General features: G+C 37.9%; 1 protein-coding gene across 2 annotated transcripts in view; it reads left to right on the top strand.

Annotated features, from left to right (window-relative positions):
- DUSP11 (dual specificity phosphatase 11) overlaps positions 1 to 17,500 on the top strand; it is a 34,924-nt gene that overhangs the window by 11,418 nt on the left and 6,006 nt on the right. Inside the window, exons 2-6 of one of the 2 annotated variants that reach the window (XM_085853114.1) lie at positions 12,263 to 12,338; positions 14,230 to 14,361; positions 15,669 to 15,795; positions 16,261 to 16,321; positions 16,616 to 16,662. In XM_085853114.1, the coding sequence (XP_085709240.1) occupies positions 12,263 to 12,338; positions 14,230 to 14,361; positions 15,669 to 15,795; positions 16,261 to 16,321; positions 16,616 to 16,662 (443 nt within the window). The remainder of the gene's footprint in view (positions 1 to 12,262; positions 12,339 to 14,229; positions 14,362 to 15,668; positions 15,796 to 16,260; positions 16,322 to 16,615; positions 16,663 to 17,500) is intronic. The other variant, XM_085853115.1, reaches the window with a different exon arrangement.

Here is a 17,500-nt window from a genome sequence, read left to right as displayed (position 1 = left end):
TCATCATCATATTCTAATTCTCCTATATGCTCTAATTCTTTCTCCGTCATTTGACTGAAATCTTTTAACATTTTAAGTTTTTTAGGAGTATATTCTATTGTGGGAAATGTGGAAGCATCTATAATTTTTTCTTGGGAGGTTTTTAAAAGTGCTTTAAAAAATTTATCATGTTTTCTTTCAAATGCTTCTTCACCCGTTAGTTTCTGTCTGTGTTTCTTCTTTATGTCTTCCTGTTATTTTACAACTTTTGAAACCAACTCTTGATGCTCCTTAAATCTTCTTGCTCTTTCTTTCGCATCCATTTATTTATTGGAAAATATCATTCACTGAATTCTAAAGGTCAACAGGGAAATTTTCCTTTTCTTCATCATAAAAGTAGATGTGTTCAAATAAATCCTTTTCTTTAAATATTTCATCAAATTCTTTATTAACATTAATACGAGTTGTAATTTCTTCTTCACTAATACTTGTATCTCTGCTTTTCATATGTTTGCATTGAGTTTCTTCATCAACATCAAAACCGAATGATAAAATCTTAACCCCATTACCACTCAGATGTTTAATAATTTGTCTCATTCCTTCTGGATTAATTTCTAATATCCCAAGACCACCAGATTTTAGTTTTTTTAACTCACTCTTACAATGTGAATATTTTGTTGTACCAAGAGAAACCTCCTCAAAGATTTGGCCTTCATTCCTCAATCGCATATGTTCCTCGATTGAAATATAGTAATAATCTTCACCTACTTCTACTGGTCGCATTGCTCTGGTTGTTGTAGATACAATACGAATCACATGGTGTTTTTAAAGAAAATTTACAATATTTTCATTTGTATGATACAAGAACCTTGATTTATGAAAGTTTTTCCAAAAGCAGATTTACCTACAAAATTTAAAATCATAGTTGTCATTTAGATTTGTAATTGTTTATAAAACAAAAAAATATATCTTTTAATATCTCATCTTGTTTCACAACAATATATTTATATTTTTCAGTCGTGTGCTTCATGTAATCCCCAAATTCCTTTTTGCTACATAAGGTAGAACAATTGTCTCTCCAAAAATTGTTTATATCTATTGAATTTAACTTGAATAAAATAAAAGTATTAGCATTGTTTCTTATTGAGCGACGAGGGAGTTGAAAGTATGATTGACTAAGATAAATACAATTACAAGAAGAATATCTCCCTCTTGTGTATTAGCTCTCCATTACCGTTTGGTTTTTCTCATAAACACAATCATCAAAGATAACGAGGTTCTTTTTTTATTTATCCAAATCTTGGGGAGAAGGTGTATCATCCGTATTATCACTAAGAATACAAGTTATCGGCTTTGATTTCGTTTTATATCTCTGTGTATCACAAAATAGTTGTATTGTATCTTCAGTGTTGTAATCATTTGTTTGTTTTGAAGTTTAAATAAACCGATTATATCTTCTTTTTGAAGACCAGCAGGTTTTTTGATACTCCGGTTGAAAACTCGACTTTGTGAAAATTATTCATTTATAATACTCCAAATAGTTGGGAGTAAAGAGCATCTTTAAAAGTAAGCATGTTTTTCCACATCCGCTTGAACCAACTATGAGACATCTTAATGAATTTGGAAGATTTTTATGGTTATTAAATTTTATCTTATTTTCCCAAATGGGTAAAAAATAATTCATTTATATATTTGGAAAACAGGTTATTAAATTTTTTATTGGCTTTTTTGGAAACTCTTTTATTCGAAGTTCAGGTTTAATTTCAAGATAATCCATTATTTTATTTATTCGATATCTTTTGTTGATATTTCCCTGAAAATGACAATCGTTAATAATATAAATCATCAATCCACGAAACATGGTCGTGATTTGTTCAATCTCTTCTCTTGTAAGAAAAGGTGTATTATCACCCTCATACTTTGCATTCATTTCTCAAATCAATCTTGTAAAGTAATTCATTTTTGGTGGAAATCTCAAATAATTATTTTCCTTTTTATATTTTTTATTATCATTAATTAGAAGACAAGCCGGTAGGCGACGAGGGATCCGCTAGGATCGAAGCGCTGGATACGATGCTTTTCATTCTGACCGATCCACCGACGAAGATTCATTGCCAAGATGTATTGGTTCACATACAATTGTTCCTCTGCCTGGCAAGATTTTTCCTTTTGCGTATTTTGCCAACTGGCACTCCTCATAAAAAATGACGGTAAATAGACACCCTATTTTTGAAGGACTACCATTTGAAAAATGAAACCTAAATCAAAAATCGGCTCGAGTAAAATTTTCTAAATATCTCGAAGTGTTTAATTCCGAAGTCTCATTTCTCCACATTCAAAACTGTAGGACAAGTATTGAAAATAGTGAACGCAGTTTTTCGGCTGCTGCATAGCAATGGGTGGTTGCTCAGCAACGAAATTCAAACGCGCACACTCTCACCCCATATGGCACCTGTTTGCCAAGTTTCTTCAAAATCAGTTTGCTGGTTTGTGCTGTGGAGCCTCACGTTGCAGACACACACACACACACACACACACACGCACACGCACACACGCACACACGCACACACGCACACACACACACACACACACACACACACACACACACACACACACACACACACACACACACACACACACACACACACACACACACACACACACACACACACACACACACACACACAGAAAACCCAACAATAAGGGATATCTAGCGAATCCAACAGACGGAAAACCCGATAAACTTCTCTCAATGCTCTTGTTTGACCACTTCCTGAGCCACACATTATTTTTCATAAGCCACGCCCACTTTTCATAAGCCACGCCCACTTCCCATAAGCCACGCCCACTATCCTAAGCCCCTCATAAAAAATGACTGTAAATAGACGCTCTATTTTTGAAGGACTACCATTTGAAAAATAAAACCTAAATAAAAAATCGGCTCGAGTAAATTTTCTAAATATCTCGAAGTGTTTAACTCCGAAGTCTCGTTTCTCCACATTCAAAACTGTAGGACAAGCATTGAAAATAGTGAACGCGGTTTTTCGGCCGCTGCATAGCAACGGGTGGTTGCTTAGCAACAAAACTCAAACGTGCACATTCCCAGCCCATACGGCACCTGTTCGCCAAGTTTCATCGAAATTGGTTTGCTGGTTTGCTGGTTTGTGCTGTGGAGCCTCGCGTTGCAGACGCAGACACACACACACACACACACACACACACACACACACACACACACACACACACACACACACACGGAAAACCTGACAATAAGGGATATCTAGCGAATCCAATAATCACAGAACATACATTGTTTATAGGCTTTTGACTCTGTTTAATACCCGCCTTTCACACGCAGGACAATTCTCAAACTTGTCATGTGGAGAATCAGGAAATTCAAGAGGCTTAAAATCTAGTAAACTATTCATATTTATATTAAGTTAAACTTTACTTCAAATAAAATTCATCTTCGGTATCATCTTCGGTACTTTCATTGGTGCTTTCACAATCATCTATAAAACTACTTTCGTAACTATCGTTTGAACACAAACTCTCGGTATCATAACTGTCTTCTATTCCAACAGAGATACTATTATCACTCTCATAATCTTCAAAATATTCAGTTGAATTATGACTCATATTTAATTAGTAGAAAAAACATTACCATATATATCTATATACTTTTTTTCATTAACAGATTCAACAACAACATTTTTTATATTAAAGGTAATTTTAAAATGATCCTTTACTACGATTGAATGAAATGTCATTTCACCTGATATATTAACATCCTTTATTTCATCAGCATTTACATCTTTAGGGTTGTTGAAAAAAATACAAATTTCTCCTTGCATATTGCAGATGGGTCTTATCTTTTCTTTCAAAAACTTCATCCATGAGGTTTTTCTTTTTGATACTTTTTCTTATTTCATTGCTTTTTATAGTTTTTAATATATTGCCAGAAGGAGAGGAGAAACCTTTGTTAGAGCTACTTCAATTGATGTTCTTCCAGATATACTAAAAGCCCTTCCACTGAAGGAAATTGAAGAACTCATATTATTCACTATAAATGTTTTTATCCAAAAGTTGTTATATTTATCCTTATTCAATTTTACATCCTCAACATATTTCTCAGTCTCTTTTACAAATGAAGAGATCTATTGAAACTTGTCTTTTGTTTCTTGATACATTGTATTTATTAAGTGAAAAAAGTTGGAGGATAAAATGGTTTTAAGCACAGATTCGCCTATTAATTAAACGGGATTTTCATCAAGAAAATTTTATTTTAAGCAAAGTTTTGTTATATAAATATGGTGAATACAACGTACTGCAATGTTTGTAATCATGAATATAAATGTTATAAAAAACACCTTCAAACCAACAAACACACATTCAATCTTTTCAGACAAATATCTCCACTTGACCAAGAAACGAAACATTGTGATAGATGTGATGATGATATTCTTTTAAAAAAAATTATAATAAACACCCTCAATCATGCAAACACAAAAACAATGAAGAAAGGAAAGGTGCCACTAAATTCTCCATTGAAAACACTGATGGGGCATTTAATAAAGGACATATAAAAATATGATTGTTTCGCTTTCAAGACCCTGGACCATCTTCAATCATTGAAGCTGTTGATATGGTTAAATAAAGGATTGAAAGGATAATTAAAAACACATTAAGTGAAATGAAAACTTTTTTTAGTTTTATATGGGAGTAAAATTGAATATGGTAAGAGAAGGTGATGAAACTACTCCCGAGATGAGGACAAACCCTCACTTTATCTCATCATTTCAAGATTTTGAAAGATGTGATGTTTACGATGAACTCCAGAGACAAGAACAAGATGTTGATAACACTGTAGTCGGTAGTGGATTTGCTATTACAAAAATAATCTTTTTAGATATACACATCTTAAAATCATATCCTCTTCAAGCTTCTTCTTTGATTTCCCAAAAGAGATAAAACTTAAGAAAGCGGTTGTTACTATTCAAAACAAAGATAATAAATGTTTTCTATGGTCTGTTCTTGCTCACTTGCATCCTCCACAATGGAAACCTGAAAGGGTTGAACACTATAAGAAATAAGAGAATACATTAAATGTTAAAGATTTAAAGTTTTATCTAAATTTGAGAAAATGAATAATCTATCTGTTAATGTATATGGATTAACGGATACAAACAAAGTTCAGATATTAAAAATTTCAAACAACTATAAAAATGATGAAACACACATTGACCTTCTCTACTTTACTTCAAAGGAAAAATCACATTATGCTTTCATCAAAAATTTATCAAGATTAACCAAATCACAACTATGCAAGAGAAAATGTAAAACTTATCCTTGTAAGAGATGTCTCAACTCCTTTCATTCAAAAGAACTATTAAATCAACATTCGAAATATTGTCATAATCATAAATCAACCGTCATCAATTTACCAAAAGCAGGTTCAAACATATCATTCAAAGATTTGAACAAATCTATAAAACATCCGTTTGTGATATATGCTGATTTTGAAAGTATCCTCGAAAAGATAGATACTGTTTCTTCAAATCCAAATAAATCATACACAAATAAATATCAAAAACATACTCCTTGTGGGTTCTGTTATTATATTTATATCAAATCATCTGTTGGTGATGAATACAAGTTAGAACTTTATAGAGGAGAAGATGCCTCAGAGGAGTTTGTAAGACGATTGGAAAAAGACTGTATAAGACTCAGGTAAATAATGGTTAATACCTCTAAACCAATGTCATTAACAAAGAGAGAGAAAAAGGAATTTACAAAGAACAGTATCTGTCATATTTGTGAGGAGAAAATTGAGGAGAGGTCAAAGTTAGGGATCAATGTCCTCTTTCTAGAAAATATAGAGGTCCAGATCATTCCCATTGTAATCTTAATTACAAGCCCCCAAACTTTATTCTTGTCTTTCTTCACAACAACGCTCACAATGACACATATCTATTTATAAATGAACTTTCAAAGACATCTGGAGATATTTCTGCCATTCCCAACACAGATCAAAAATACATCTCATTCACGAAAACAATTCATACATCCCCCATAACCCATATCAGATTTCTTGACATGTACAAGTTTATGGCAAGTCCATTATCTAACTTAGCATGAAATATTAAAAACTTACCGAATCTTAAATCACCTTTCTCAAATCAAGAAGAGATTGATCTCTTATCACAAAAGGGAATATATCTGTATGACTACATGGATTCATTTGAGAAGTTTAAAGAAACAACTTCCTTCAAGGGAAAGTTTCTAGAGAAAATTGAATAAAACTCATATTTCTGATAGAGATTATACACAAGCTAAATAGGTTTGGGAGAAGTTTAATATAAAGAATCTTGGAGAATATTATTATTTGTATCTTAAAACTGATGTATTGTTATTGGCTGATGTGTTTGAAACTTTTAGAACAGTCTGTCATAATAAAAATTCTTATGTATTAGACCTCGCTCACTATTACACAGCCCCGGGTTTGGCTTGGAGTGCTTTGTTAAAAATGACAAAACAGAATTTGGAATTAATCAGTGATATAGATATGCTTTTTATGATAGAGAAGGCTAAAAGAGGAGGAATATCCCAATTATGTTCCAAGAGATATGCTAAAGCAAATAATGAATATCTTCCTGATTATTATAAGAATGAGGACAACTTTTACCTGATGTATTATGATGCTAACAATTTGTATGGGTGGGCTATGTCTCAATCTTTACCTGATGGAAAACTTAAATGGGTTAAAGAAAAACAATATGAAAAAGTTTTACAAGACATTGTTGTCTCCTCTCACAAAGAATTGGATGAAGCTGAAGTTGGATATTATTTTGAGGTTGATTTAAAATATCCAGAAGAACTTCATAACAAACATAAAGACCTACCTTATGCCCCTGATAAAGAAAGTCCAAGAAAAGAATGGTTAAGTGATTACCAACAGTCATTTAATATTTAAGGTAAATCTACAGAAAAACTACTTACTACATTAAATGATAAAGAAAGTTATGTTTTGCATCAAAGGAACTTGAGACAATACTTATGTGCTGGGTTGAGAGTGAGGAAAATTCATAGGATTTTGAAATTTAAACAGTCATTGGTTAAAGAAGTATATCGATTTTAATACAAAAAGGAGAACAGAAGCAAAAACAGATTTTGAGAAGGACTTTTATAAATTAATAAATAATGTTGTATTTAAAAAGACTATACTATGGAAAATGCTTGGAATCAACAAAACATAAGACTTGCTACATCTTGGAAACAAGCTTCAAAGTTAATTAATAGACCAAGTTTTGAGCGAGCGGAGGTGTTTTCAGATAACTTTTGTACTATTCATTTGAAAAAGAGAGTATTGAAATGGATAAACCTTTTTATGTAGGAATATCAATTCTTGACTTGTCAAAGTCGTTAATGTATGACTATTACTATCTTCTTCTTCTTTTGGCTGCTCCCGTTAGGGGTCGCCACAGCAGATCATCCGTTATGATCCACATAATGATTTGGCACAGCTTTTACGCCAGATGCCCTTCCTGACGCAACCCTGGTCGCCTCTTACGACACAGGGATATGGTACACCTATTCTAACCGGGGCTACAACGGGCCCAGTACACTGGTACTCACTTCGCCGACCTCGGAAGGATGACAGGTTGAGTCAACCTCCTGGTGTATATTAATTCAATCGGCCAACGGGGCTTGAACTCGACCTTTTGGATCCCAAGCCGCTACCCAAACCACGACGCCAACACCAGGCTATTGTATATGACTGTATGACTATTACTATAATAATTTAAAATCAAAGTATAAGGATAATGTGTCATTGTTATATATGGAAAAATGTTGTTTTATATTAGAAATTAAGACAAGTGATGTATATGAGGATATGATTTATAATATTGATATATATGATACAAGTAATTATAAGTCAGGTGATGTGTTGTTTTCATCAAAGAATAAAAAGGTTATTGGTAAGTTTAAAGATGAATTGGGTGGGAAGGTCATGAGTGAATTTATATGATTGAGATCAAAGTCTTATGCTTTCACCTATATTGATAATAATAACATTGAAAGGTCTGATAAGAAGCTAAAGGGAAGAAAGAAAAAATATAATCAAGGAAACAATAAACTTTAAACATTATTCCAACTGTTTAACCTTAAAGAAGTAAGAGTACAGAAAAATGAATGCAATAAGAAGTTATAAACATCAATTATATACAGAAGAGATAAATATGAAAGCATTAGGAGCTTTTGATGATAAAAGCTATATTTTAGAGAATGGAATCAATAGTCTCCCTTATGGTTATAAGTATAAGTGTGAAGATATTGGGGTGGGAATTTTAACAGGCTACCGCCATCTTTTTACTGATTTATACATGATAGAACCAAGCAATAACCAAACCAAAGAGTGCAGATGCAATCAGCTTTGGTATTTAAATGGGAAACATAAAGAATGTGAGAAATATCAAATAAGTCTTCTTGAAGAAATAACTGGGGTAAATGTAGATAAAACAAATAAGCGGATAAATTTAATTACAAATAAGTTGGAGGATGCAAAGAAAAAAATTAATATCCTTGAATGGACTGAAAACTTTGACGGTTATCAATTGAACAATGGAAAAACTATTTACTACAATCTCCAAATGATATGTGGCTCAGGAGATGGCCAAATAAGAGCATTAAGAGAAGTTTATCATTTCATTTCTGCTCAACAAAGATACTTAAATCAAGAACCAAGTTCTAAGTTATTCTTTGTGAATATACTCGCTGGAAATGAATGTTCGAAGAAAATTAAGTTATTCCCTAAAGTAGAACATGGACAAATATTCGTTGGTTCGCTCTTTGAGTGGAATGAAAATATGAAAGGGAAGAAGTGCTTTAATCAGTGTCTCAACCTTTCATCGTCTCCATTTTACATTTCCTTGTATGGTAGGTGGAGAAAATGAGTCTCAATTTTACATTTGCTTGTATGGGAGGGGGAGAAAATGAGTCTCAATTTTATATTTGCTTATTTGGGAGGGAAGGGGATTGGTGGAGAGAAAATGAGTCTCCTATTTTGAGCTTTTGGGGTGTGGGTCAGAAAGTTTTTCCCTTCCCCCCATTCATTTGAAGGTAGCCTCAAGGTGCCCGCAAGGCGACCGCAGGGGGGCGGGCCCTAAGGCGAACGTGCGGCCAGACGGACGGTAACGAATGGGTTCATTTTTTTTTTTTAACACTTTTTTTTTCGGCTTGTCTAATTGCAACAGCGAACGTAGAAATGAAAAAAGTTACAACTCCGTGTTATAATTCCACGGTGACCCCTACGGCCTGTAAAAGATAGCCAAATGGCGTAGGGCCACCCTGAGGCCACCACAGAAACTCTGCGGCCGCCGCACGTTTCTGTCAATTCAGAGGGCGTACGGCCGCCATATCCTCACCGTAGAGCAAATGTGACTTAGGCAGACAGGTGCCAGGACACACACATACATACACACATAGACACAGAAAACCCAATGAAGAGGGAGTTTAGAACCAGGAATTGGGCACTGTAAAGGAGGAGCTTGAGTCGAGAAGGGGCAGAGTCCAGAGTGCGAGGACGGAGTAGTAGGCAGGACCAGGTAGGCGGGTGGGGTCGACGTGGGCTGAGATGAGGAGGTGGAGTCTGGGCAGCAGGAGGCGGGTCGTGGCGGTGTCAACGAGGCGAGGCGGAGAAACTCAAAAAGCAAGACCGAGACGGAGGGACTTCTCCGACCTTTAGAGGATTTGCAGCTCGGGGGAAGGGGTCACCCTGAATCGTAATGTCATCACCTGAATTGGGTGCTCTGATTGGCCCCGACCCCTCACGTGGCCTGCCAGCTTGGGCCGGAAAGCACCTCACTTCGTTTCCGGCAAGGCCATCCCAGACAGCGAACATATTTCGCTCCGACCCCACGACATGACACAAATCGCCCACACCGAAGTTGGCACGCGAATCATCCTGCGAAAACCCCTGGGCCATGCCCAGGCGGCCTGTCGAGGGTCCTGCATGCCCGCTCGCGCGTTCTACCAGCGTCTATCAACGTGCTCGCTCCACACACGCCAACGTGGCCCGCACTGTACATTCCCCGGCTCGATCGCAGCTTCGCTGGCTGTAGAGACGACAAGACGTTCACCATCCGTGGAGAATCCACTGCTGCCAGCGAGGACCGAAGGTACATCGCCATGGATAAATCCATGCATGTTTCACAAGCGGCGTACGTGTCTGCTTTCGAGCACATTCTATACAGTGTGCACGGTTACGCCATTACGCACGTGGCCAGCGCTCGCGTTCACACAACTCCGCTGGCATGTGCGTGGGGCGAACACCAATATGTGTCGGATATTGAGGTTGAAAAGTAACAAGCCGCTTCTACCCGCACACTCATATACTGCCCAACATGGCATGGAGTCGGCTTTATCGGCATCTGTACACGTTTCGTGCAGCATGGGTGTCGTGCTGGCTGTGTTTCCCGTGCCGTAAAAAACACCATTCGTGCAGCTTCTTAAGAGACACTCATTCGTATGCCTTTTTAATGCAACCGGCAATCCTCCCCAGACCATCGGAAGCTCGAGTCGACAACCCCGCACTGCCAAGCGCACATGACTCGCCGCACACGCCAGGTTTAGTGCTCGCCCGGGGATGAGGATCTCTGTGCAGCAGTTTCCTCACCGTGGCGCTGCACGCGCTAATTTACCTTAGGAATAATCAGACGAAAAGAAGAGTGGGGACGAAATGAAGAAGAAAATGATTTGAGCAACCCCTAGCTATTAGATCATCGCAATGCACTCCCTTGTTGTCCCACTAAACAAAAGGAAGGGGACTATCTACACGTATAATAATGGAATAACTGTCTTGGGACACCTATCTGTTGTATGCATGCGGTTCCGAGAACCACAACAATATTTACATAAAAGACATGATTTTTTTTTGTATAGAAAAGGCACAAGATTTAATTGTTTTTATAGGAAAGGCACTAGATTTTATTGTTTTTATAGGAAAGGCACGAGATTTTTTGTTTTTGGTTCGTTGAAAAGGCACTAGATTCTATTTTTTATTTTTTTGTAGAAAAGGCACGATATTATTTTATTTATAGAAAATGCACTAGATTTTATTTTTTGGTTCATAGAAAAGGCACTAGATTTTATTTTATTTTTTTGTCGAAAAGGCACAAGATTTTTTTTTTTGTATTATTATTATTATTATTTATAGAAAATGCACTATTTATAGAAGACACACTCGACTCTTTTGGGGTTTTTTGCAGAAAATGCACTAGATTTTTTTTAATGATTATAATTATTCTTTATAGAAAATGCACTAGATTTTGTTGGGTTTTTTTCTTCACATAAAAGGCAGTAGATTTTATTTTTTATTTTTACAGAAAAGGCACTCGATGTTTTTTTGTTGTTGTTTGTTTGTTTATAGAAAAGGCACGATTATTTTTGGAAGCAAAATTTCAAAGCACTTTACAAAAAAGGAGAGGTTATAGAAAGGTGAGAGTTAATAAAAAGTAACTATAATAAGATAGGATTTTAAAATTGTAATTAATGAAATTGTGTGTGTTTTCAAAATAAAACAGTTCCAGAATTGAGCAAATCTGAGCAATGCTTAATCGTAGTTGGGTCTTCATTCTCGTGTTAGACCGTACATTTCTTCCATGGGTATAAGATGTGATAAATAAATGCTTGAGCTTTCTTTGGGAGACTTCCAACAGGTCGGTTTAGCTTGGCTTCACAATCTTTGATCTCCCTATACTGGAAATCCTTGGGTTATTAATCATGTACCATGTTCTATACAGACTATCTGTTTTGCCAAAGCAGTTTCTTGGCTCGGGTTACAATTCTGGATGGGTCGCCACTCCAACATAGGAAGTCAGGGCAGGAATTTTGAATTTGTTCAGGGTGCCGGCGATAGCTCGCCAAATCTTTGCCAAGCACACCGTGGGACCTTTAATTTCCACCAACCAATGCCGGCAGACGGGACACCTGTTTAATCTACATCCGAAGGAACGGCACACACCCTGCCTGTGAAACACCAGGATGACTGTTTATAGCTGGGCCGAGGTTCTTTTGGTTAGTAAGAGAATAATAAAGCATCGCAAGTTGCAGAAGAACATACGCAAGCCAGCGGACGAAGAGGGCCGCAATGCCTCAGGGCATACATCTGGGATTAACCTTTACTTGAGCAAGTTACATTTTTTTTAATTCTGTATGATATAATTGACAATGTGTTTCCCACAGTTTTGTTGCCCTCATTATTTCGTCTGCTGTGCTTATCCAGATGGATTAATTATTTGAGCATCGGGAGGCGTGTAGAAGGAACACGTTTCATTGCATTCAAAGTCCCATTGTGCAAGGTGAGATAGAATGGGCATGACATGTTTTTTTTTGTTTTTTTGTAAGCGTAACAACTTTTCAGTACAAGTTAACCGACTGAGGCTGAGGTTCGTAGAGTAGCAGCTGTGATAGCCTTTAGCAGTTTGTGGTTCTGTGTATTTGTTTATTTTTTATATTTGTCAACCCTTGGTGGTCAGGACCATTGGTTTCACACTTATTGAGTTGAGTGTGAACCCAACGTAGCATGGGTTCATACTTAATTACCATTACCGTGAAGAGGTGCTAGGTGTAGGGGTGTGCATGCATGTACATTGTATTATGCCCATGCTTTTTGAAAAAAATAAGTCGGGATGTTGTTGTAATTGTCTGTGTCTGTCTGTCTGTCTGTCTGTTGCTCACACTATCTCCTAAATGGTTGGGAAGAAAGTCACCAAACATGGTCGTTATGATCACCACATAGCAAGAAGGTGCGAGAGTAGTCATTTTGGCCCCACCCCCTGGAGTACGGAAAAAAGGTCAAAGACTGAAAAAATGCAATTGCGGGCACATTTTTAACATTTTGTAATGAACTTTGTATGTGCAATCAACATTGGGGGACACATTAAGTATTATATTAAATGATTTGTAAAAAATACTTTATCTTGGATTTGACCCCCAGGTTCATGCCCCTGGGGGTAGGTACTTCAGATCACGTGTTAAACGGAAAAATGTTTTTACTCAAAATTAGATATTGGGTCAATTGTGGTGGAACTTTTTGCCATCTTTAACTTTGCTTTATGTGGGAAGAGTGGGGATTCGTGTTGGCATGCCATTGACTTCGCTCTCATATTGGATTGCTTTGAGAAGTATTATCTACATTTATAAAAGACAGAGATCGCTGTAATTAAAAGCTGATATTCAAAATCTGATTCCATATTCCCGTCAGCGAAGCAACGGATTGTATTTGCTAGTATCAAATAAAATTAACAACTGAAAAGCTAATTAAAGCTGTTTAAAAAGGATAGAGTACAGACATATAAAGAGGGGAGTGGGGGAGAGAGGGAAAGGGGGAGGGGGAGGAGGAGAGAGGGAATAAGGATGGGGAGAGAGAGAGGGAGAGGGAGAGGGAGAGGGAGAGGGAGAGGGAGAGGGAGAGGGAGACGGAGACGGAGACGGAGACGGAGACGGAGACGGAGACGGAGACGGAGACGGAGACGGAGACGGAGACGGAGACGGAGACGGAGACGGAGACGGAGACGGAGACAAGGAAGGAAGCTGTCCGTGCGTTCGCCTCTCCCGTTTATGGCGGCCGCTTCTTGCACTGCATTTGAAAATGTCAACATTCACTTTTGAAATGATGGGAGAACAGGCATGAGCAATGGTGATACCAAGTTTAATTTCGCAACCGGGATATTTTGACCTCTTTTTCGACAACCATCCTCCGCCGCTCTATGTCACACCACTATTTTGTGGTGGATCGTCGGCAATCTGTCCATCGATCAATTCCCTTCCCAAGGGGTGTTGTGCTGGCATGACTGTCTTGGTGGCAAGGAAAGGTGTCGAAGGCTTGTCGGCTGACTGCAATTTGCAAGCAGCCATTTGCCACTTATTGCTTGTGATTCCAATACTGCAGTGGCATGAGTTTGCTGATGCTATTCAGGCCTGTAGGCTGACTAATACTGCCTGGGTGGTGGGGGGGGGGGGGATAAAACAGCTGACTACTTTTAGAATTGGGTGATTCTGTCTTTTGCAGTCTCTTACAAAAGTCGTTAGTTGCATTTGTATGTGTGTGCATGTATGTACGTATGTATCTATGTGTGCACATGCATGTGAGTGTTATTCTACCAAGTTGAATTGTATATTGTTGAATCTGTCATTGCTTACATTGAATTTTTCATAAAATCTGGAACTCAATGCGATTTCACTTTGTAGGCAATTCTCAGAAACGTTCCAGCTCATTTGCAATTTGGGCCTATGGATCTCATGTTCGAGATCGAAAGGCAGCAGCTCAGGCTCGGCCTGGTGATTGACCTCACCAACACTTCACGATACTATGACCGTCGGGTGAGAATGAAATCCAGAGGAACATTTTGAACTTAGTGTAAAACTATTTATTTGTGAACATAGTTGATTGTAAAAGATAAGTACTTTTTTTCCTCCAGGGCTTCCAACAGGCAGTGCACCACCAAGTTCGTGCATGCTTGTGTGCATTATTAGCTTCTAACTACCTTATAGCTTCTTCTATATGCAGTACTAGATGTCCGGTTGTGTCCTTAATGCGTGCACACATGTGCCATCGATGCAATGCCCCCCATACATCAGGGTGGGAATGTAGAATTCAGCCAATTGGTACGGTACACAATGACCTGCCATTTTCAAGAGGCATCATTGGGTGCGTTTTTTTTTTCTTTTTTACCTGGCCAAGTGACTCTGATAGATGTGTCACTCACCCTAACGCTCCTTACAAAGGACTGTGTACTCATTGATGCAACGGCATGCCAGCAAAGGAACAAGATGATGAAAGGACAAAGTTATTACCACGTGCACACGAAGCGAAAAGTGGGGTTAAGCAATTAGTTCACATCTGCTGTCTGTCTGTCTGCAGATGTCAGTTTATGATCAAAGAACAACTTGATTTCAATTGAATGTTGTAATTTGAACACGAATCGGAAAACAAATCTGTAGTTTACTAGTACTTTGTCTCTAAATTTGTCCTGAGTGTGCATGTGCAGACATGAGTGAGATTATTTTTTTTTAACTCTGTCTGTCTGGCAGTCAAGCGAAATTGAAAATAATTCCAAACAGGAAATGTACTGTGTTTTATGGACGTCATAAAGGATTCAAACAACAGGAACGACACTGCACGTGTTAAATTAGGTGGTGTAAAAGACTCTGCATCATTGGTGGTAAACCTCCGAAAAAACTTTTTATACAACGTTCAAAACCTTTATTCTATTTCCCTTGAATTATGTAGCCCACTCAAACACTGAAGAACACAAATCACATTTTTGGCGCTTTCAAAGCCCTTCCTTTCAGCATTACTGGGACAAAATATTACAGCGTTCTACGTCATCACGACACGACCAATCAAATTTGCCGCTCGTAGTCCCCGCCCATGTCCTTGTTTCTCAAGACAGTGTGGGGTAAGGCGTTCTATGTATTCTCTAGTTAATTGCAAGTAATGAAGGTATGCATTTGTTGTGCCCAACCACTTGAACATCCACTATGTGTGATCCTATACATGTCAAAAGTGCAAGATTTTCTGAAGTTCTGATCGTCGTCATTGTTGTTCTCCAGCGAAAACTGCCATTTGTTGACCTGCATTTTTTTTTTTTAATGTTTTGTGATGCTTTTCCCATTTATGTGTTTAGGAGTTTTTGCAAGCTGGAATAGATTACATGAAGATTTATACTGAAGGGAAGTCCGTTCCGAATCAGGACGTCATTGACCAATTCAATGAAACGGTGAAGTACTTCCTGGCAAAAAATATCGAGAACGGTGAGTGTTTGTGTTACTGTTCGATATTGAGGACTAAATCACATTGCAGGCAGTTATGCGGAGTAAAAAAAAAATTGGGGTGTCAAGGCTCATGAAAGAACAGTGTGAATGATTCAGGGAGAAAGGTTAAATGGAGAAAAGGATGGAGAGGAACGGGCAAAGAAAAAAAGCATGGATGGTCAGACGAATCACAGTGTACGAAGGGAAGTAGGAGTGGGGGGGGGGGGGGTGGTGGGTCATGAGTATAGAAAAGCACTGCAGTTGGTTATGTGAGAGAGCATGACGTTTCCATCGGTTGAAATCTTGACTGACTGGAGGGAGGACCTTGGCAATGGATTCAGGAAGCCATTTGATTACGCTGCAGTGTGTTGTTTAAAGCTTGTGGTTTTTCTAAGTGCATTCTTAAATTATATTATGTTCTCTTTCTTTCTCTCTCTTCACAAACCGTCCCCGTCGGTGTCTCAGACAAAGTTATTGGCGTACATTGCACACATGGGGTGAACCGCACAGGCTATCTCCTCTGCAGGTAGATAGTGTGCAATCCTTTTAAAACCCTCTTGTTGATGTCTTCAGAGCATTCCATTAAAAAAAAAAAAAAATTTTTAATCTGAAGTGCTTTGTGTTGGTAATTATTATTTGCAATGTTTTGTATTGTGTTTTAATTATTCCTTTGAAAGATTGCACACCAGCTAAAATGTGCTATCGCAGCTGTTCCTGTGGGCCTGCAATTCGCGAGCAGCCACCTGACACTTGTTTGCGATTCCGACACTGCAGTGCCCAATGGGTTTGAGGATGCTATTACAGTTTTTTCACTCCATAGGTATCTCATTGATTTGGAACACTGGGACCCTGATGCTGTCATTTATGGTACGTCTTCCTGTCCGTTGCATCACCATTTTCTCTTGTTCGTTGTTGGTGTCAGAACGAAATCCAAACACTCCCTTCCACCCTTCTTCCTTTCCAACCACTTCCCCTTTGATACTTGAGATGTGCTTGTGCGATGAACTCTTATTTAACAGCTTCTCAATCTAATAAATTCATGGGATCAAACGACCATGGATCCTTAATGAAGGGATCACCCTTTCTGAGTGCAACTGCTTCACTCTGTTTTTGTTTTATCCAAAAATGATTGCAATATCCCCTCCATTTTTTTCAAAAAGCATGGGGATAATAATGATTGGCAATAATAACATGGATTGTCATATGACCTTTCCCCCTCTCCTCCCCTCCCCTCCTCCCCCTAAGTGTCAAACAGAAGCAGCACGTACCTTTCTTTAAAGGGGAACCCAATCACTCAGACTACCTTGACACTGATCAATCCCTTGATACCCTTCAATATCGATGTGATGTGAATTCTGAATTATAAAGTCGGTAAATTTGCGATTAAAGGTCGAAATCTTCTTCTTCTCCTTCAGATTCGCCGTGACATCACATACGGAAGTAGACCACCATATCCGTACTGTCATCGAGTTACATGACCATATGATTTAACTCAAATGGTGAACAATTTTTCGATTTTTTTTCCACAAACATGTCTCGTCGATGCATCCTTGGTGCTTGTATAGTACCACAAACCGAGATGGTTTCATGCCACACCAATTGCCAAAACGCCCCAAGTTTGTCAGCAGAAATTGGATGAGGTTTGTCTGAAATAACCGAGTGTGGATCGGGCCGACAAAATATTCACTTTTGTGCTCGGAATATT

The sequence above is a fragment of the Eptatretus burgeri genome, chromosome 13 (assembly GCF_056783735.1).
Source record: "Eptatretus burgeri isolate ZD-2024b chromosome 13, Ebu_testis_v1, whole genome shotgun sequence".
Lineage (NCBI taxonomy): Eukaryota > Metazoa > Chordata > Myxini > Myxiniformes > Myxinidae > Eptatretus > Eptatretus burgeri.
This window is presented reverse-complemented; position numbering and strand designations above follow the sequence as displayed.